This window comes from Drosophila ficusphila, unplaced genomic scaffold, assembly GCF_018152265.1.
Source record: "Drosophila ficusphila isolate 14025-0441.05 unplaced genomic scaffold, ASM1815226v1 contig_791, whole genome shotgun sequence".
Taxonomy (NCBI): Eukaryota; Metazoa; Arthropoda; class Insecta; order Diptera; family Drosophilidae; genus Drosophila; species Drosophila ficusphila.
The window spans coordinates 26,023,060-26,046,506 of NW_025064737.1; the positions used below are offsets into that span (position 1 = coordinate 26,023,060).

General features: G+C 38.2%; 1 protein-coding gene across 36 annotated transcripts in view; it reads left to right on the plus strand.

Moving 5' to 3' along the window:
* Nucleotides 1-23,447, plus strand: part of LOC108099326 (calcium-activated potassium channel slowpoke) — a 45,786-nt gene that overhangs the window by 14,231 nt on the left and 8,108 nt on the right. For 7 of the 36 annotated variants that reach the window (XM_017202760.2, XM_017202779.2, XM_017202783.2 and 4 more), the window contains 9 exons: nucleotides 5,386-5,477; nucleotides 10,169-10,279; nucleotides 12,262-12,367; nucleotides 14,283-14,435; nucleotides 14,690-14,845; nucleotides 15,116-15,228; nucleotides 17,927-18,085; nucleotides 18,165-18,241; nucleotides 22,618-22,668. In XM_017202760.2, the coding sequence (XP_017058249.1) occupies nucleotides 5,386-5,477; nucleotides 10,169-10,279; nucleotides 12,262-12,367; nucleotides 14,283-14,435; nucleotides 14,690-14,845; nucleotides 15,116-15,228; nucleotides 17,927-18,085; nucleotides 18,165-18,241; nucleotides 22,618-22,668 (1,018 nt within the window). Of the gene's footprint in view, nucleotides 1-181; nucleotides 274-2,527; nucleotides 2,620-5,385; nucleotides 5,478-10,168; nucleotides 10,280-10,772; nucleotides 10,879-12,261; nucleotides 12,368-14,282; nucleotides 14,436-14,689; nucleotides 14,846-15,115; nucleotides 15,229-16,743; nucleotides 16,857-17,926; nucleotides 18,086-18,164; nucleotides 18,242-18,907; nucleotides 18,944-21,506; nucleotides 21,579-22,617; nucleotides 22,669-23,447 lie in introns of all 36 variants that reach the window. The other 29 variants (XM_017202784.2, XM_017202776.2, XM_017202786.2 and 26 more) reach the window with 16 other exon arrangements.

Here is a 23,447-nt window from a genome sequence, read left to right on the forward strand (position 1 = left end):
ATTAAACAGTCCTCTACGTTTCCGTTTTCCACTTTCCTTTGGGGCCTAAGAGCCAGTAATCGAAACATAATGATAACAACTAGACTAAGCCTAAGACACAATCACTATTTATCTCCTAACCAGTACATATATTTTTGCTGAATTGATTTTTGTTAATCTCGTGTACGATGGAATATTTTAGGCAATGTTTGCCAGCAGTATACCGGAGATAATTGAACTCGTCGGTAGTGGCAATAAGTATGGCGGTGAACTGAAAAGAGAACACGGAAAGAGGTAGTCTATGAAACCCATATTAAACCAAAAAAATAAAAAACATTATAAACGCATTCGATGTGAAAAACACCAAGCTACATTCTAAAAATAATCCACAAAATGTGATAAAGCGCAATAAACTTAAAAGTATAACACGAAAACAAATAAAACCAATGAGCATAGCTAAATGCATTCAGTGAGGAACTGCCATCTGTTGAGGACTTTTGTCTTTAAGATTTTTCAACTCAATTTAATTGAATTCTGAATTCCGAGAGCTAGGTTTGGTTGAACTACAAAAGAAAACTTTTGTAAAGAACACACTTAGAGTATTTTGAACCCTTCTGGGGTAAAGCGAAACTCCAATTAGATGAATCATAAACTCTTAATATTGATTAAAGTCGATAACTTAATTAGTCTGTTACCCTCTCATTTGTTTCCCAAACTTCATTGTATCTCTAAGATCGCATATACAGTTGACTTACCCGCATCAAAAAGTAGTTCAGCCGACTCTTAAGTCGTCCGTTTTAAACTATTTTGTTCCTTGATAACTAAGTATCTCGAAACCCGAAACAGATATGACATTTGATAAATCATCAAACAAGTAATAAAAGTAAAGTACAATATTATGATTACGATTTGTACTTTGGTTTTTGTGTTTATTTGTTCTAAGTTGAACCGTTTTTGTTGCCTCGCAGTCAGAGACGATTAAGCAGACTCGAATACATATTGATCTATTTGTACAAGTCATTAAACATTCTAGTGTTCCTTTTACTTGGGTTTTGTTCTCCAGTTTTATTTGTTTATTTTCCTTGTTTTGCGTTCTCCTTGATTTATTTCGTTTCGTTAAACGTTTTTATTGAACTCTTTGGCAATGTCTATCATATAATTCACTTTGTAGGCGAGCGTGAGTTCATTTTGCCATTTTACCATTTTACTTTTGATCTTTGTGTCCAGAATACCCATTCGGATTCAAGACATTATCGTTTGACACTTATACTTTGCCATGCTTTAACCGTTTCGTATTAACACCAGAGTTATGATACAAGATATGCGTTTATCAATTTGCAATAGTTCAAGGTTCATATATATTTATTTCGATATCCTAAAGCATTTGTGCAAACTATTTAGGCGCATTGTTGTACCACATCCCACACAGATTTATAGAGCCCCACTTACGAACATTACTTACAACACAGTCCCCAAAAATAGCATCGGTCACGCATTGAAAAAGTAAAAGTAACGTATTAAATTCTATCCAAAGTCATGACACGTAATTCAAATCGTATCTTTTTGAAGAGAGCAAACTCAAACTCAAGCCACAAATTTTGCAATATGTATTTTTCGATTCATACTTCCTTTTTATTCCTATTTGATATATCTGCATTTGTCAGTCTCGCTGGACCATTTATATATATAGTAAAGTTCACCCAGAAGGCGGTGCCCAAACTCGATCCCGATGATGGGACTGCCTTTGCGATTCGGCGGACCGAAGATTTGCTTTCTCATCACCCTACTAACTTATCGAATCCGAAGAATCAGCAGCGCCCCTCCCCCAAAAATACTCATAGTAAAACGTAACTAGGATTGTACAAAGTACGGTATCTCAATAGCGTAAAACTAGCGCACTACCAGTAAGATTTCCGGATGAGTTCCCGAGGGATCTTGCTCTCCACGATCGTCTCGACTCCAAACTTGTCTTTGTCTAGGCCCCAGCACTCGTGTATTGTAAACTACAATTGTAAATTATTTAACTACTAGATGTAACCAAGTAAGAGTACAGTAAATAGATGCCGTTGACTACCAGCGAACTCGTGGCGAGAAGTCGTGTAAAGTAATGTACCATTAGCCTTAAAGTACTATATGGGTAAATGAGCGAGTGGAGTGAGTGGCGCGTGAATCGGTGTAAATAAGGAGTGAGTGCGTTGTGAGTGCCTGACGTGAGTGTGAGTGCGAGACTGATTGCGGGTTGAGCGGTTCCCATTCTGCACTGTTCTTCGTCGTCAGCGTCAACGTCGTCGTTGATTTGTGCCAAAAAAAAAAAAAAAACAAACCCAATGTATGCATAATAATTTTGTCCATTTCTTTTAAAGCCACACACACTAACACACCATGATTTTGTTAGCCCAACAGAACAGAACCAACCAAATGAAAACCAAACGATTAAAAACTACAGCAATACTGATAAAAAAAAACCAACCAAAACCAAAAACTGAACTGAATCCTCTTTTGGCACCTCTCAATCAATCTAAATGTGTATGTGTGTTGTTGAATTTAGGCCGTTTTCGCTAGTTGGATACCAGAAATCACTGAACTGGCTGCCCAAAGAAGCAAATATGGTGGAACATATAGCAAGGATCCTAGAAAAAGGTACACGAACACGTTGCTGGCTGTACCGCTAAGAGAAAATCTAAACCAAAACTATACAACACGAAAATAATATGATAAACAAGAAATGATCATAAAGCAATCAAATACCAAAACACCGCAGCAATCGAAGAATCTTGAATTCTATTTGTATTAAAAAAACTTTCTTTACCTAACTTCAGTCAATGAACCAACAGCTTTTGTATTATTTTCTATTGTTTCGTTACTTTCCACCTTTTACTTCAAACTTTTTTTCGACGTCACCTGGAATTGCATAAAAATGCCAAACTGCCAACAGACGGACCAACAATGAAATCTGTTGCCACGGTTTGCAACCAAATTAAACAAAAAATACCTATCTTGTTTTGTTATTTTCATAAAGCAAAGGATAAATTAAAAGAAAACAATTAGGACTTGCAAGGCATTGGTTTCTTGGCGGCATGTGTCTGTATTTAGTTATCCAGCAAAACAAAAGGAAACACACTCGAAGAATCATGGCAAAAATTACACTAAATCAAAGGAATAAAGCTATTCCGTTTGAGAGATATAAATTATGTAATTTACTTGTCAAATCCTTCTGTAATTCTCGTTGTCGTTTACACACATTACACTTATTGTTTGAAACTATGGCTTCATTTTTGCGTGCGTTTCATTAGGCTTACTGTTAGCTAGAGAAATAAATTTACAAATTCATAAACTGCTTCAAACATAAAAAGAAATACCGCTTAAAACCTGTGTACCGGGGTTTGAAATTTACTTTCTTTTTTTGGTGCCTGTGGGATGCAACATTTTTGTCGTCTAAAGTTCTAAATCTCTGGGATGTTTCACCCTTTTGACTCACTTAACTTTACTGTACATTTTTACGCAGACTTTTTGCTAATTAACCAAGCTATCTCGATGGGATCCCGCATTTGATGTGTTCGATTTGAAGCATGCTCATTTTAAACTTTGGGTAGCCGACACAACCTACAAACGAATCTATTCATTCAGCATACGATCACCACCTGACACTACATTTTGCAGAAAATAACTTACAGAAGTATTTGAAAGTGTTCCCCAGGCGATTTGGAATTTGATCAGCCGACTGACCGTCGAGCTAAAGTTGAGAAGGGCTAGACTCGCTGTACTTGAAGTGTGTAATTTTTGAGTTAGTCCTTGGTTTCTGTTTAGTTTTGACCTTGGATTTTGATTATTACCGTACATAGACCAGAGCCACTTTTGCGTGTTTTTATGCAACTTCAGCTGCGTCATTGATTTTGAGTTCGAACCGTTAAGCTCCAAAAACTAGCGCTGAATCAATATACATATGTAAGAATATAAACCAATTCTTTTACTGGCTTCTCCCTGAGTTACCGAAATGCATTTCCGTTGAGTTGTTTGTTTGTGCGTTGGTTTCATTCTATTCTTTTTTCGGTTGGAACACATTACACCCAGTTGCCGCTTTGGTTTCCGCATAGAGTTTTGATTTCCCGATACGATTTCCATATGTTTTCCACTTGTTCTATATGCGATACATACATAACTAAAGTTGCAGTAGTTACAATTTTTGCAATTTCAACTTATCCAGCATACTATATCGATTACTTGTAATTTATTTACCATACCGATACGAAACTAACTCCACACCTTACCTAATCAACCAATCTAATCATCTGTATTTCAAGTCGTTAATTTGCTTGCACCCACTTTGTATGCCGCAGCCACGCATAGAAATAAAATAAAAAACTAAACCGAAACGAAACGAAACGAAACCAGTACGAAACCGGCGTCTTTTTGGCGCCGAAATATGTTTTTACGATGATCATCACTAGAAAGGAAATTGATATTTGTATACTTGTTATCAGTAAAGAGTTGCAGTATCTTTTGATCGTATTCAGTATCAGCATCATGTCTCCACATTATCTGTAACTTTTTCCCGTACCGAACCGATTCCCACCCGATACGATACCCAACACTCACACACACATACACACGTGCGGTTTAGTCTGTTAGCATCACCCGATTTTCAGTAGTCGTAGTTGAGTTTTAGGCACCGAAACAACCGAAACCCGCCACAAAGATGAAGTCGAAAGCCAATTTTCGGTCGATGTGTGTGCGTGTGTACTTGGCACCGAGTTACTAGGTTACTAGTTAACCACCACTTAGTCCTTGAGTATGTTATTATATGTATATTCCGTAATCTAACCACACAACACGTAACCCCAAGAAACCATTAGAGCCATAAGAAAACTAGCTGCAAGCCGTCGAGGCGGCCTATCGATTTATGAAGATAATAAGATCTACTATATTTGTTACATGCCTTTTGTTTGTTTGATCTCATTTACTGTGTGTTTTTGGTTCTCCTTGTTTCCGGTCGAAGATGATATATGATATGATTTCAAGACATTTTTATCGATGGCGTCTGGTCTGGTCGAACAAAGCCACATCAACAACAACAACAACAACAAGCTAGAACAACAAGAATAAGAACCACCAGAGAGTCCAGCAGCGAAAGAGCAGCCAGACACCCTACGACTAACGATCCACTCGGCTGCAGTTCGATCATGTCCTTGTAGGGGTCCTTCTTCGAGTCTCTCGCCCCCATCCCCTCATACTCTCTACTTCTCCACCTCTCTGTCGATCCTTCGGGCCACCTCTCTCTCTCTCTGTGTCTCTGTCTTGTGTCAAAATGAAATTTGTGTAATGCTTTTTATTTAAGTTTAACAACAATCCAAATCGAATAGAACAAAAATACTTCACTGTCATCATTATCTTTCATACTGTAAACAGGCGATTTTTGCAAGTTGTATACCTGAGATTATAGACTTGATTGGAACAAGAGCCAAATATGGGGGCACATTAAAAAATGAAAAAGGGCGAAGGTGAGACAAACCAAATTTTCTTTCAATCAATCAAAACAATTAATCAACAAACTGATTAAACAAAAATTATATAAAAAACTACTACAACAACAACTACAATAAGACTACTACCACAAAAATAAAATACCAATCATAAGTTTAAGCCAACAACAAAACTAAATTCACCCTCAAATTATAAAACTAACCAAGAAACGAGTATTTATGTTTCCAAAAATAAACACCAAATCAAAATGAAATTTCTGCCAAAAGCAGTCGAGTAAACAAATCGAAACCGAAATCGATACCAATTGAGAGAATTTACTTTTAGTTTGCGCTTCATTCATGCCAAACGTTTTACGAGTGTGGAAAAGTAGCCGAAATTTGATTTTGATTATACCGAAATACAAGAAAACCCTATAGATACACACCAGACTAACACAAGCCATTAAAAGCCACCACAAACATGGCCAACCCAAATAACCAACCAATCAACCAACCAGCCAAAAACCAACCAAACCCACCAATCACAATAATCATCATCAGCAACTCAAGCGAACACACAATATATTACTCATACGCCCGGTGGGAGCGCTTGGCAAAACCCAGGACGCCACATGAACAACAGTGACAACACAGCATTTGTACATCCGAACTATCCAGGCCATCAATCAAAATCAGCCAATCAATCAATCAATCACCCAGCCCAAATTCAAAACATCCAATCGATCAAACACTCACCGCCACAACAACAAGGATAACACCCACACAACAATTGAAAAAAGCAAAAATCAACAAGAAAATTTTAACTAAAATACCCATATGCTTATATGAAAAACAAAAAGAACAAAAAGTATATGTTTTAGTTCTCGAGCAACTCTCATTTTCCGTTGGTTGTGCTTCAGTTGATTTCCTTTTCGTTTTCGACCTAGACGTCTCTACGTAGTTGATTACGTGTTACGTGCTACGTAATACTCGAAACACCCGAAACGTAACTTAGGACGTAACCCCTCGGAAGTGAGGGGAGTGTGCCGGGTTATGCATTAGTTTCCTTACGTTTACGTTTCGCCCATCGATTTGCCTTTTGAGTTGCCACCTTTGCGTTTTGAGTTCATTGAATTGGCATTTTGCAGATATCGTATTTGAGAATCGTACCACATACAATCAATTGTTTCGTACTTAAATACTGTTCTGAGTGTATCTACTATATCATGTGCGTACTCTTAACTACCAAATGCTATCTTGTTGTGAGTTTCCATACTACATCCTGAATTTGAACGCCAAATTATCAACTTACTCTTCTGCTACTTTCTACTCTCTATATCGTACTCGTACATCCTGATCTTGAACCTAAATTCTTTAGCTCCTATCTTTTCGTTTGATTTGCACGTTCTTCTTCAGTTCCGAAAACGCGGCTTAATCGTGTTCGGTTTTGGGTACATTATCCTTTTCCTATTTTTCTATTCCTTTTGTTTACATAGAAACGAATTGGACACGTGTAATTTGCAGGTCGAGCCAGCGAGTGTGAAGTCAGAGCTGATGATTGGCATTGATCGAAATTCAATATGCGTATACTCGTACTCTTAAGTTTTTCTCTTTTCCGTATGCCATTTCATCCTAGCCTCGTTTTGCATTTGTATTAGCCCTTGAAGTGAATCAGTGATTGGTGTTTATTATTGTGTTACATTATCGTAATTGTCTATATAGTCCTTGCTATCGAAGTCGTAACTCGTATATATATATCTATATACATAAATAAATATACATGCGTATATGTATATCCATTTTAAACGATTTAACATTGATCGATAATAATGCATACTAAATACAATAACAATAATATTGATTCGATTGTATACGTAAATGTTAGAATCCATATAATTCAAATGTACACACACACATGCATAGAGTCGACTCTCTATAGACTTTTTCTCCCCAAGTACAGACAGCAATTTGTAAATACCAAGCAATTTCCACGGAAGACTTCAATTTGCTCAATATTTTTGGCTAGAAATGTACAATATTAGAACACAGCTTGAGAACTGGCTTCGACATCTTGACAACAGGCAGCTGTCATCTGAGAAACGGAATCATCTATGTGTGTGTAAAGCAATCAATTAAACCAACCAATCAATCAATAAACCCATATATCTTTCCCGCATACTTTACTCTTACTCTCTCTCTCTCTGTCTTTCTATGTATATCTTTCTCTCTTCAAACCTTCAATCAGATACTATCCGTGTTGTAGTTCTTGGACATCTTTATACACCCCATGTCATACACATCTGTACTCACTCACACTCACGAACTCTATTTCGTTATGATTTCCATGTTTTTCTCTTCTTTGCGAACTTCTGTTTCAACGAACATTCGAATACAACGGTATGATCAACCAATAATGAGATAATATAACCATAACCTACAGCACACACAGACCCATAGATTTAAAATAAAAACTCGAATCGGATGAAACCGTAATTGTAACTGAATCTCCACTCCACTTGTTGTAACTCAGTGTTGTGTGTGGATGCGCTCGGCGATTTCATTTGATTTCCTTTGCCCACCTTGTTCGGATCAGGATCGAATCGGGATCAGGATCGGAATCAGGATCAGGTAGGAGGTCCGGGCCGAGGAGACCTGCATCGTTGAATGATTTGTTGTCTAGCTGAGGGACCTCCGATGAGGAAATATTGCTCGCCTAAGAGTTCTAAGTTCTGAGTGTACCATCCGTAATCGTAATCGTTATCGTAACCGAACCCGATTCCTTAAACGTATCCGGATCCGAGTCCTTCCAAATCTCTACATACACACACCACCTGTCTCTCTGTAACTCTGTCTCTCTTTCAAGATCTCTCCTGTCCACAGTTTTTGATTTCCTCGATAAAAAAAACAACCCACTCACATTCATTGCACATTTCTGAGCGACAGATTCGGCGCATCGGAATCAACTTATGTTTTCTCATTCTGAGCGGCAATTCTAAATGAAAGTAAAACAATGAAAATGCGTGGCCAGGCATCAAATGTTAAACCTTCTCACTCTATATTTATATCATTTCAAGAAAAACAAAATACCAACTTAACTCCAAATGTCACCATTCGTTTCTTTAGCTGCAGCAATGAAAGAAAAACAGCAACACGAGAACTAATCGAATGTAGTGAATTATTTCGTTTGTTTGTTCGTTAAATGCAAATTGAAGTTCTTCTTTCTTTTTAGCGATTTAGTCGAGCACATTTTTTATTGCCACCGTAGAGGTAAAGAGTTGCCACTTGTATAGCCTTGCATCCGGATTCGATCTACAAGAAACATTCAACAGACCATAATCATGACATCGATCATTAAATTTTTGACCATTGAGAGACTTTTACTAGAAGACGAAACAAGTAGATTTTTTTATGGACAAAGGACCTTATTTTATATAAATTATTAAATAATTCTTTCGAATTATTGTTTAAAAACTTTTGACTGTCTTCGACTTTGTAGCTAGACACTTAGGTGTATAGTTGTCGTGGAACTGGTGATACAGTTCCGTGATCCCCGAAGCACACCACATTGCCACAATCTCACGAACATCCAACACACTCGAAAAAAAACCGTAGAAGTATGCATGTGTAGTGGCACTGACACCCACTTTTTATTAGGTTTGGGAAGAATGCCTGCCCGGTTTGCCTGATTGCCTGATTGCATGACTGTGACTACAGTAAATACCCAGCCAATTAACCCATTGTAACCTAGCACCCGTAGCAGTAATAACTGGAATGAGAGTAGTGTATCATACAATGTGTAAATAGAAACAAATGCGTTGGCCAGTTGCTGACTACTTTGATGCTTTACTTGATGCATGTAAGTTGATTACTACCGAAATGGTGTGCGTAGCTAAGCCTTTACCTAGAACAACGTACTATATTGATTTCCGATATCGTTTGAATACTTATCATTTCGATTGGCGAACTGCAGCGGCAGATGCCGCGATGCGGCAACAATATCCTCATTTTGTGACTTATAGTTTATTGCCATTGATTGATTTGTGTACAAGCCCCTGGGGTAGCAGACTAAATTCATGCATTTTGCATTTATCATTTGAGTTTTCAGTTCCTATTATGAGTTCGTGTATTTTGTATAATTTTGATAAGTGTTTGTTTTCTAAGAAAATGCAAAGTAATTATACTTTACCACAAAATAATACTGACAAGCCATAAAGATAACCATAACAAGGCAACGACAAGCAGTTGATAAATAATACAAACAGATCAAAGCATAATCGATATAAAGAAATATACAGAAAAACAAAACAATGAATATACTCGTATCTATAACCTCACCGAGAACATGCACTCATCCGAACACATTCACAGCACTCAAACACTCACGAAAACCGACACGAATACACTGACAGCAAATGTACAATATATTATAGACTTGGCTTTATGGCAGATCCGCGGAATGTGATTAAACCTGATGTGAATTCGGCCAAAGAAGTGAATTTCACTTCATCACTCGAACTAAATTCAGTTTTCTTTTTTCCGCTTTTATCGCACACCAATACTAAGACACTGAAACACGCACACACCTCATTTAACACATCTACATTTGTCACACATGTACAGAGCTTAAGTGCATTCCACACTAGGTTTAAGCCAAATTGTTGCATTAATCGTTTGATCAACTGCCATTACCAGAAACTAATCTATTTTTCTCTCCCCCCCAAAAACACAAGACATATTGTGGTGTGCGGTCACATAACGTACGAGTCCGTGTCGCATTTCCTGAAGGACTTCCTCCACGAAGATCGGGAGGACGTCGATGTCGAAGTGGTCTTTCTCCATCGGTAAGTCCATCCAGAATCCGATTAGCCTCTAAGCAGAAGAACAAACTGTTTACAAACGTATTTGCTAATTTGTTGTGTCGTTGTTTATTTGACTTATGATTTTATAAACGTACTTTCAATTGAGTTTTGAATAAATCAGCAGCAAGAGAAATAATTAGCGCAGTACCTAAGCAGAAAGCAAGAAAATGGATTGGAGGTCAGCAGCTGCTCTAAATTTAAAATCTTTAAAATTCGAATTTTTGGCTAATTAAAACTAATTGTGGAGCTGCTGGCCGCTAATCCGATAGTGGGGAGTCCGTTTCCCAGTCAGTTAAGTTAGTTCAAGGCACTATTTTAAGTATCTGCATTAATCTAGCGACTAGCGAACACACAGACAGTGGAAATTACTCAATCTTTTCATTTCGAAATACCTTTTTCTGTTCGTTTCGTATCTACCAATGCCTAAACTCAACTATATATATGCCATATCATGTAATGTAATGTAAACCAATAGCAAAGAGCCTGACCTGGAGCTAGAGGGACTGCTGAAGCGTCACTATACCACAGTGGCCTTTTTTCAGGGCACTATGATGAACGCAGTCGACCTGGAGCGAGTCAAGGTACACAAACACAAACACCAACACACACTGATACACCGAGACACCAGCCACACCCACACCGACACCACAGCCACAGATACAGACACACACTCGAACACCTACAGACACAGACACAGAGACACCGATGAAAAAAAAACCAGTGAGACACGCAGAAGTAACGATAAACGATTTACTCGAGCCCAAAATGTCAGGTGTCCCAGCAAAATCAACATCCAGAAAAAACAACAGCGAATCTTACATGCAACACATTTACCCTGTGAATGTTTTTGTGCCCGTGGCGCCACGCCCACAACTTAGTTCTTCAACAGCTGGGATGCAACTTCACTCTGTTTGCCCTCCGAAACAGCCAAAAATGTTGAATACTCTTCGCTGATGACCTTTCACAGCAATCAAAAACAAGACACGCCCCCTCCCTCGTTCAATTTATACGCCATAAATCTATATGCTCGCTCTCACCTTGAACTTGAACTTGAACAATTCAATTATGTTTATTTTTATTGCAATTTTATAGCTTTATTACGGCATTATTATTAATGGTTTCCGGTTGCTGCTGAAGAGGCTTTCGAGAAGAGTGTTTTCTTTAAATTTCCTCTCAGCGCTTCGTGATAAATGATGTTAATAATAATTTAGATAGACCTTAGTTAAGAATCCCGTTCACTTTTTCCTCCTTGGTTAATCGTTTTTTCGTTGGCTTAAAGTATTTTATCCCGCTTAATGGAATGAATTTTTAGCTGAATTTTTTCATATTACCTTTTTATCCAAAGTCGAGCTGAAGCTTACGAATTCTTCACCTTTTATTATATTTTACATTTTTACATCGTAGAAACCAAAGTTTAACTCAAATAATCCTCTTGTAATATATCCGTAAAGTTTTTTACTCCCTTAGAACTCATTAGACTTGAGAGCCTAATTAAGTAATGTTAATTAGTTTTAAGAAGAGTTTTTGTCTAGAGCATAGAACTAAATTAAGTAAGGAGAAATCGAAGTTTCCGTTTTAGTTCAGTTTAGTTTTAACGAGTCACGAATTTTGTTGCACCTTCGGCTTGGAGATTTTCTTTCAACAAATGTCTGCATTGTTTGTTTTTCTTCTTTTTCATTTGCATATTTGCGGACTCCGAAAATCGCACCAATTACCATATAAATGTATATTGTTTGTTGTGTTTCGAACACCAACCCACACACATGCAACGATATTCTTCTGTTTCTTTGAATACAATCCAATCTACGTAAACTCTGTGTACATTGGAATCATTGAAAACTCTAAAAACTTTGTATTATTTCCCCACAACAACCACAAATCGAAATCAAAATCGAAATGAAATCAAAATGAAATGAAAATAAAAAAAAAAAACAAAAACCGATTTTAAATGAAAAATCATAAAGTAAACCACCCGATTTGGAACTTGAGGGTTTGTTCAAACGTCATTTTACCACCGTGGAGTTCTTCCAAGGAACCATTATGAATCCGATCGATCTTCAGAGGGTTAAGGTAAAACAAAAATGTGTTTTCATTTTATCCGTTCTATATGTTTGTTCGTTTGCTTTCGTTCCGTTCATTTACCCTATTCCTTTCCGTGTCTACTTTCGTCTCGAACTGTGAGCTTTGGTTTCATTATGTATTAACCGACCCCAGAATAAGCGTACTTCTACTTCTTATGTACTTATTTATGTAACGAACGCTCAAATGTAATTACAACCTGCCTATTAATATACTAACAATATGTATGTATTCTGCGTGTGTGTATCTGTAATGTCTGTCTACATGTACATGCGATATTCGTGTAAAACACGTGTGAAGTATGCGACCATATTGCATTTGCCGGACTTAGTTTAGTGCTCAACACCACTACATTCATCGGTTCATGTATCCTTTGGCCCAGCACCCGACTAACCATTCGAACATAAATCAAAACAAACAATTGTGAATCGCAAGCCAGAACACAAAACAAACACTCGCCGTACACGGAAACACAGTAAATTGATGTTGACATTGTTGTGCAAAACAGATATTAAATAACTTGAGTTTATCATTGTTTTAAGCTGCATAAAAAAAGACTAACGTATACGTAATTTTTATATTTATGTATGTGCTAAGTATGTTATCGTAATTGTTAAGTTAATTGTTAACTGTATAGTATATAGTGTAAAGGGTTCGGCAAGCATCATTGTATTTACTGGCGTTAATGGGTACACTTTTTCAGAACTTTTTTTAATAATAATAGGTTATTTGAATTTAAAGAATTAAATATTAAGTATCTATGTATTTTTTTTTTTTGCAATTTCGATAGAAATCCTTAAAATTTGCCTTAGAAAGAAAAGATTTAAATTTACACCAGAAATGAGAAAACAAAAAAATTTTATAACAAGTCTTGACCTGTAATTATTTAGAAATTGTTCAGTTTGTCAGAACTAAGTTTTGAGGGGAGCTTAACTCATATAAGCTTAAATGTGTAAATGTATCCTTATAATATGCCACCATTAAGTTACTGCCTTAGTTAATATATTTTGTAAATATATATGTATCAGCTTAATCGATATCCTTTGAAGGGACAATCTCGAGCAGCCTCCGCTTGGCCTTGTAAAATGCAATGTTGCGACAAAGACAATTACTTGCCACGTATCTGAGCTTATCTTTGCATGCGAGCAGACTGCATGTCTACCATATAATCGGATGAGATGCTTGTAGCTAGTGCTAATCGATTGCCTAATGCCCACTTGAGTTGCCTTAAGTATATTATCTTTGGTTAAGTTGTTCCCGAACACCAAACACCCGAATCCTTTGTGTACTTGTTCTTGTGAAAATCCCACCCGCCGTCACCCACAGAAATGCACCGAGCGTTCGCCTTATGATTTCTTAATGTGTCCTTAGTTTGGAGTTGAAACCGAAAGACTGTGTCCAGCAACCCACCCACCCAGCCACTGTAAACCGCTTACTACCTCCCAAATCAACCACCCACCCGTGGGTGGATGCTATGAATAATACTCGTACCTTAAAGAACCCTACTACGTACGCAATGTATATGCAAGATAAACCGACTCGATCGCAGCCAGATCGGGCCAGATTAAAAACAAAGTACAACACTCACCTGTGGCATTTAAAGTACTCATACTCGTACCATAGTTGTCCAGTCGATGTGCGTGTAAACCGCTTACTAATTGTTTATATTGTGGACAATGCTCTAAACGTGACACCTCTGCAATATATATATTCACAGTTACAGTAACAATAACAATCACTGAACCATAACAAACTACTTTGAACAGTTCAACATAACAAAACTAACTCACATGAGACAAACATCAAATGCCCATAGACATAGTCTGACCATCGCCATCTAGTTATAATTCCCATTCTAATAGATAACTCTCACTTTTTCCGTCCTTCCTGATCCTGAAATACCCAGGTTCATGAAGCCGACGCCTGCCTCGTGCTAGCTAACAAATATTGCCAAGATCCCGACGCAGAAGATGCTGCCAACATCATGAGAGTCATCTCAATCAAAAACTACAGCGACGACATCCGAGTCATCATCCAGCTGATGCAGTACCACAATAAGGTAGGTCCACAATATATATAAAATCTAGAAAATATTATAACAAAAACAATAAATTTGTAATACAAAATGGAAGTTATTTATCAATAATTTTAACTTTAAATTCCATCTTAAATACGTAATAATTATTTACAATAGAAATAGGATATTTATAATTAAGACAGGCTATTCGTTTACTATCCAGTATTTACCATATTTTCCATAATAACTTTCCATGATATAATTTCCATTTAACTTATTTTTAAATAATTTACTAGGCGTACCTGCTGAACATACCATCGTGGGACTGGAAACAGGGAGACGACGTCATCTGCCTGGCCGAGCTGAAGCTGGGCTTCATTGCCCAGAGCTGCTTGGCCCCCGGGTTCTCGACCATGATGGCCAACCTGTTCGCCATGCGATCCTTCAAGACGGTAAGTGGGGATGAGTTCCCAGAGATCAGGCCACTCACCTACGAAATACCCGACACACTCACACCACTGGCGCCAAGTAAAAGCAGGCCGGAAGTTAGATGTTTTCCAGTTTACCAGATTACCAGATTTCCAGATTACTGATTACAGATTACAGAACCGCAGATCCGCGGATCCGCAGCAATATGCAATATATGCTATATGTGGGGTGTACTGTACCGTATATACATAATGTCAATCCAAATGTCTCTAAATTACGTCTCTAACCCATAGTCGCCAGACATGCAGTCTTGGACAAATGATTACCTGCGCGGCACTGGCATGGAAATGTACACTGAAACATTGAGTCCCACATTTATTGGAATACCATTTGCTCAGGCCACTGAGTAAGTCACGCAGCTGGCAGTTTTCCAATTTTCCAACCATAAGCTATATCGTAATACTCGTACCAGAAAAAACTTAAATACTATATCGTATCTACTACTACCTACTCTATTCTACTTGTTAATCGTGCAGCGTTGAACGAAAAAAAAAACAAAATATCGTACACCATGAACAACATAAGAAAAATCTGATCTACAAACCGAAGCTAACTTGTGATTTAAAGGATAATAAATAATTTTAATATGGAAAATCACAATTTAGCTTCCTGTAGGTTGGAAAGACACCCCACAACTCTCACACACACCACAAGTGAACACATTGTTATTTGTTTTTCACTCAGTTCTGATCGTCGTTGTAAATCTTCATTTCGTTGATTGTTTTTTATTTTTCTCGATCGAAAATCCGGCACGTTTACACCGATCTAAGTGTTGCAACGTGTAAATGTGCCTGCCAGTAAACATAGCTTTTTAATTTCGAAAAAAAAATAAACAAACAAAGACACAGGACACACACACAAACACACCAGCCAAACATTACACTGTGAAAAATTAGTCGTTGTTTCAAGCAAATTCTTTGTGTAATTGAGTGTTCTAAGTGTTCAAAATGCCTTCAGTGTTTGCAAATACAAAATATGGTTTCTTATCCTTCATTTTCAAAAGCAAACTTCAATAAACTAACTGCCTGGTCAGTTAAACCGACTCTTTATTTAAGGACAAACACACACACACACACACAGCCAAACCCACACCTACACACACAAACAGACACACCAAATCGCTAATGTATGGTATCTGTGTAAGCGGATCGCTCCGAATCTCTATCTCTCTATCAATCTATCTATCTATCTGTATCTCAGTAACAGTTCTAAGTTTGCAGCGTGCATTTTAGTTTGAGTTGTTCTTTTCCGTTCCCGATGGTTTCAGTTCGACCTTTTGATTTCTGCTCATTTGACACACGTTCGGTTCGGTTGAGTCTTGATGCCACCCCAATGCTCGTGCCTTCTTCAATGCTGTAAAGTTCGCCAGTTCGCCAAAGAAAGTGTACAGACCGAATGCCAAAAAAACGTAAAAAAAAAGAAACAGAAACCCAGAGATCGATGCAGTATTTCTATGCCAAGCCAAAGCCAAAAGCCAAAGCCAAAGCCAGAGTATGCAATGCCTGACCCAGAAAACAAGCACTACCCAATAAAGAAAACCTGCAAGACACACTCTTCTTAGCACCGACACTCGCCAGCTGTTGAAATGTGTGCCGTAGACCCAGAAGCTCCAGAGCCCAGAATCCAGAATCCAGAGTCCCAGCTATGAGATGTGTACTGTGCTATAGGAACTGCCCCCCGAATCTCTGCTAGTCTACTCCACCTGCCACAGCCACACAAAATCAAAATCAAACCCCAAACCAAACCAAATCAATACAAAAACCAAGACAAACCATATAGACAAAACCGATAATGCGCCACGTAGTTACTTTAGCGAACTTACTAAATGCAAACCACAACAAAACCATTTTCTAACTTTCAGTCACCAGACACACAGGCCTGGCAAAATGATTATCTTCAAGGTACAGGGTGTGAGATGTACACCGAAACCCTATCACCTTCATTTACCGGCATGACATTCCCACAAGCCAGCGAGTAAGACTCAAAAATGAGAAATTAGCGAAAAAATAAGATTAAAACAAAAAACCAATTATATGCAAACTGTATAAAAAATACTACTACTTCTACTACTACTACTACTACAACTTTTTGCATTGTACAAATAAGTTTGTTTAACAATTCTTTTTCCTATTATTTACCAACTTGATTCGATTCCGTTTGATTTACTCTCCTTCCTCATAATAACAACCAACAACTAAACAACTGTTTGTCGCCTCCCCCACTCTCCCCACCTCTCTGGCCATCAATATAATATCTCGAGTATCTCAAGAACCCATACGTTTAGAACCATAGCCACTGAAAGAACCATAGCAAAACTAGCCACCAGTATCCAGTATCCAGAACCCGAAGGACCAATCCTCGGGGGCGAACGCATTGAACAACCTGTATATTAACCCACACTCATTTCGATTGGCTCAAACTGCATCTGAAACCGTATAGAACTCGCAACCCAATGTAACCCAATGCATCCGATCGCCACAATCGCTTGCTAACTCTGAAATCCGCCCACTGCGATTCGTAGAGCGTCGAACACGTACACTGCAATCAATTCTAGAGACCCCCACCACAGAACAGCTCCACCTGTGACTCCACTTCCGAAGCCCCAGAACTCATTGCATGTGCAGAATGAATTTTTAGAATTTTTAGAGCGTACCCTAGTTGGCAATGGACCGCTGATGATTCACTGTCGGTAGTTTTGATTTTTTTCGGAACGAAGATTTTTTATATTTTTCCCTAGTTTACCTAAGCATTTTGCCTAGCATGCCTGTTTTTGAACCGTCAATCGTCTTGATTGTTATTTTTTTACAGTGTACGCTTTCAGAGCACCCACCAGTACAACGACACAAACACACACACACTCTAACACCCCACACGCAAACTCACACACACTCAAAGTGCATGCCCTGTTTTTTGAGAGAGTTCGACTACACCGTTGTAGCATACTAAACTAGGTTCAATTAACTGTAAAGCAATCTAGGCTAAGTTGAAGCGATTTCGGGCGACCTTGGTCTGACTAACTCCCCCTCTCCCCCCTCCGCGTCTAGACTGTGTTTCTCCAAGCTGAAGCTCCTGCTGCTGGCCATCGAGATCAAGGGCGCCGAGGAGGGGGCCGACAGCAAGATTTCGATCAACCCGCGGGGGGCCAAGATCCAGGCCAACACGCAGGGCTTCTTCATAGCACAAAGCGCCGACGAGGTGAAGCGGTAAGATTTCGTCTTATAAAAAATATATGAAACATTTAAAAATTTTATAATATAATATTTAAAATACTACCCCTCTTAGTGCCTGGTTCTACTGCAAAGCCTGCCATGAGGACATCAAGGACGAGACGCTGATCAAGAAGTGCAAATGCAAAAACTGTAAGCAAACCCTTGTACCGATTAGTAGCCAAAACCTTTTCTTAGAGTCTTTATGTATCGACGGATTTGATTTAACTTATCCATTTTGATTTAATATGTATTTGATTTGTTGTTTCGTTTGTGAATCGAACGTTTCAAAGACAGCCAGAGTCGAAAAGCCAGACAAACAGAAACGTTAGGAAATAACCACTCGATTTTAGTTTGTAAGAAGGACCTAGCGAGTTTTGAGGCAGATTCTAGGTATAAGGCGCAATCTTTCTAACCTTATGAATATCTAAATATTTACCACTCTACCATGAAACTATTCGTATATTCTTACATATTTTATACATAAATATCCATGTTTTTATTATATATTTATTATGTATGTGTGTTGGCGCGTGTGGCCTCGCTCTCAATGAAATCGAAACCAAAAACTGCAACAACCACAACAACTAACTATGTTATCTATAACCGAACCGAATCAACAATATACCCATTGGCATGGCTGCAACTGTTCGAACACCCCTCGCTCATACATACGCGCGTCTGTGTGTGTGTGTGTGTGTGTGCGTTTGGGTGCGACGCACTTGCAACGTGACATAACCAAATACAACCAATTAAACCGAAATCGAATCGAACTTAATACCAAATAATACAATCCAATGCCATAACTTTGTCCCACAGTGACTGTTCAGCCCAGGAGCAAATTCGATGACTTAGGTAAATCAAGCTACGAATAACCCAAAGAATAAAAACAAAAAACAAACAATATCCCGCAAAAAAAAAAAAAAATCAGAACACTAAAACCACACGAACACTTCTCAGTTTTGAAGTTTTTTCCAATACCAATACCGATTCCAATTACAATTCCAACTTTTGTATAAAGTACATTTTGCATACTCCCGTTTCCTTTTGTTTGTACATTGAATACAGCAAAGCGAAGGTCCCCCGTTTCCCAGAGCCCCAATTTTCCCCGACTTTCCCGCCAGCACCTCACCTCAACCAAGAGCACAACAAAATCAAGACTTTTTCTTTGGTTTTGATTGTTTGTATTTAGTTTTTTGAAACGATTTTGCAAGGATAAACATTGGACTGTCCTCTGTGCTCAGCCCCCGACCATTTCCGATATCATAACCACCCACCAGCATTTATACCTATATACTATATATAACTGAACAACGAACCATCCGTCCTGCCCGTTTAACTTGCCCATGTGCAGTTCTATTTTGGTCACTGTTTGTTTTGACATGCGCCTCTTTGTAACCCACGAAGTAACAGTTAAATACACCCCGTACACCTATAACGATTAACTACTATATATACCCCATACCATCATCCGATTCCGACGGCCAACGATGAGGATGAGGAGGGCAATCAGAACATAACGAACCATCGACCTTGTAAATATGTTTGTGCGATATGCAACCCAGTTCTTTGATTACCTACCTCTATAATACAGCCACAGTCAACCAGCAAGAAATGTTAACCGAACTCTCCGCTTTTCCTCAAACCATCACAGAAACCCATTAGAAAACCGCCACGATAGTTGACACCCACGTATTTTGTGTTTTACGGGGCGTATGCGTAATATGCCAGCCCAAAGAAGTGAAATACAAAGGAGAAACTGTGATATTTGAAAAGAACATTGCTGAAACAGCAGTTGCCACTTTAAAAACTATTAAATTATTTCTCTTCAATATTTTGAAATTTTAATTCTTCTTTGCAAATCGATTTACAGCTTTGTATTTCATAAACAGGCATGAATACCTTTACCATCTATACTCCTATTTTTTATAAAGCCTCACACTCCATTGACAGCCCTTTTTTGATGATCAATTTTTTCCAAATCTGAAACTGCACCTTTTTTTAAAAGTCTGTCTCGCTAATCCTCGCTCTCGCTCTCTCTGTCTCTGTAACTCCCTCTTAATCTTTGTACTTTATACTTATGTGTTGAGAATAATACGAGATCAAATAAGTGCATGGAAATGAGCACAACAATCGACCTACATCCTATCACACCATCACCATACAGAAGATGTTTATTAAGAAAAATATACTCTATTTTCGATCAATTTTGACTCACTTTTGCAGCATCCAGCTCTAATTTAATACTCTTCCTAATACTTACGATTAATTATCTTTAATATTTAACGGTAGACATAAGTTCTTGAAATGCTGCGCCGTCCTCACGAATCCTCCCAACACTTCCTTTGATTTGTGTTCTTGGCGTGGCACTCACCTCACTCACCGATATCTCTCTACATTTATCTATATCTAACGCGATTGTATATAACCGCGAGTAGCTGCAAAGCAAAGTGTAAATAACTTTAGACCAGGTTACGGCAGAAGTTAACAAGCGTTACCAGAGAATAACCGGCGTTTATGTATTTGTTTTCTAAGTAGCGTAACACCTAAATCTATACTTTGTGAATCTAAACATAATCTGTAAACACCCGAATTAGCTGCAAATGTTCTCAAGTAGTTAGTAAGTTTGCCTGCGTTATGGCTTTCGATCAGCAAAGCGGGATTTGAATATTGCAGCTGAAAATGTGAATCGCAGTTTGCGTTCTCGTAGTGCCTAGAGCTTAAGTTTCTGAACCTCCCCGACCCCCCAGATATCCAGGCTGTTATATACTACAGGGTGCGCCATCTTGAGCTTCGGTATGAAAATATTAAATAACTTTGGAAAAAAACAAAAATTCATGGAAAATGTTTTACATATATTTAGATTGATCCTTTACAATTCATTTGAGTTAGTTTTTGAATACAATATCGACTAAGTGACTTCCTTTGTTCTTGATGGCAAAAAGTGTCCTTTTTCGAGCATTTTCCATTATTTTCTTGAGCAATCGGCCGATATATTGGCCATTTCGGTGCGAATACTCTCCTTGAGCTCTGTGATGGTCTAGGGCTTGCTTATGTATACCCCACAAAAAGAAATCCGGCGGGGTCAAGTCCGGCCAGTCGATATCGCCTCTTTTTGGCACAACGCATCCAGGAATTTTGCTGCAAAAACTGCATGGTTTCGTTTGCTGTCTGACATGGGACCCCGTCCTGCTGAAACCAGAAATTTTCTAGACCCTTCAAAAACTAACTCAAATGAATTGTAAAGGATCAATCTAAATAAACATAAAACATTTTCCATGAATTTTTGTTTTTTTCCAAAGTTATTCAATATTTTCATACCGAAGCTCGAGATGGCGCACCCTGTATATGCATTGTTTGTGTGACGAGCGAGTGTCGATCTGAATACACGTAACGTAAAAACGTAACCATCTTGCAGATGTGGGCATGATTATGATGCAGACGGGCATGGTCAACCAAGGCATCACGTCGGTGATGAACACGATGGAGGGTACGCTTTCAAATCCATTTCCACAAACGAAACCAAACCGATTATTTGCGATTTGCGGCGCTCTATCCAATATTAATATCCGTTTATGTATTACCAAGCCAAAAGATTTATTTGTTGCTGCTAATCCCAATCCTAATCTAAACAACCTAAAAGAAAGAAGAGAGCCATCCAAAGAGTTCTCATAAATTATATTTAGCAATTAATAGATCCGCCAGTCTGACAACCATAAACTAGTTAACCAGTGATTTCATTTTAGAATTAATACTGAAACTTTGGTGTGCTCTCTTAAGATTTGGCCTGCCAAATTCGTATTAAAAAGACTACAAACTCCCTTAAAAATTAATTGATCTTGGAACTAAATCAACGTTACTAAATTGATGTAAAACTCAGCGTTTGTGTGCCTTAGTTAATGCTAAAAACCGTGAAAAGCCGCTAATGCAAAGAACCCCGCCAAGAGTTGAATCCCTACAGGTTGGCTGGGAAACTGGGAAAATAATTGAGGTTTAGAGGAGTAAGAAATAGGAAACAGGGTGCAAATGTAATCAAGTTTAAGAGTTGAGTTCAGTTTGCATTTCTCCTATCGCTCTATCGTTCTCTCTATCGTACTCAGTATAAATATAACATTATTTACTATAGAACTAAATTAGTTTTGCTACGATTTCTGGTTTGGTTCGCCCGAGAAGCGCGTATAATGTCATAACAACAGAAAGCATACCTAGTATATACCCCCTATATACATTGCATATATCTACTACTTATAATCATAAACTGCATACCACATATGAATATATCTGCATATATATCTACCGAAGTTCAAGTACTACGTGTTCCGTGCGATTTACTTATGATTTCCATTAAATAGCGATTTGAGTTCCTAAGTTTTGTTCATCATTTGTTGAACGATGTTCCGATGATAAGCAGGCGAAGTTCGCGAGGAGAAGAATGAAATGAAATTATATTGAATCAACAATCATTACCTTGCCATCATTTACCTATTCACACGAATCCTATAAAATTCTGTTTTCATGAACAAAAACAGTGGCCACCTTCCGGAAAGGCGTCCGAGCCGTACAAATGGTTGGGCGTGCAAGTACGTATAACTTACTCTACTCTACCACTCTCTCTCTCTCTCTCTCTCTCTATCTATCTATCTCTCTATCTCCTGTCTCTGTCTCCACTACTCTACTACGTTACCGATAAGCCATAAGCCACATACCATAAACCATTTACGAATACGAAACACATACATTTCATAGCCAGACCACGAAACCCAACATGATTTTCAATTGGCAAGCCGAAATTAGCATTTCATCTGCCCTAGTCTCTCGCTAACCAACTAAAACGCTCAATTACATGTTTATAGCGCAAACTAACTAACAACTAACAACTCTAATTGCTATTGTTCAGCTGCATATGCCATTCAGCAATCCAATCGAAAACTGAGCCAATCAATCAGGCAGCCAAACAATCGAGAATCAATCAATCTTTGTCAGAACACAGCTACACAAACACCGACACCAACACAAATACAAACACAGAGCCCCTGGCCCCGCCCCCTTTCCCACACTGATGCACTACACACACACACACACACTCACACACACATGTTTCGTTTCTACTCGTTCGTTCTAGTAATTGTGTACTTTATTCAACTTTAACCTTAGTGTGCGTGTGTGTGTAGTAAAAGTCAAGAACAAACTAAAAAGAACTTCGTTTTTGAGTCAGTTAATATTGGATACCAACTGTTTGGATATACTATGTTCAATAACCGTTTTCGTATGAACTCCATACTATCCATTCTATCCGTCCATTTTGTAACCAGTCAAGTCGGCGTGTCTATATCTCATACTCTACATAATATCGTAATCG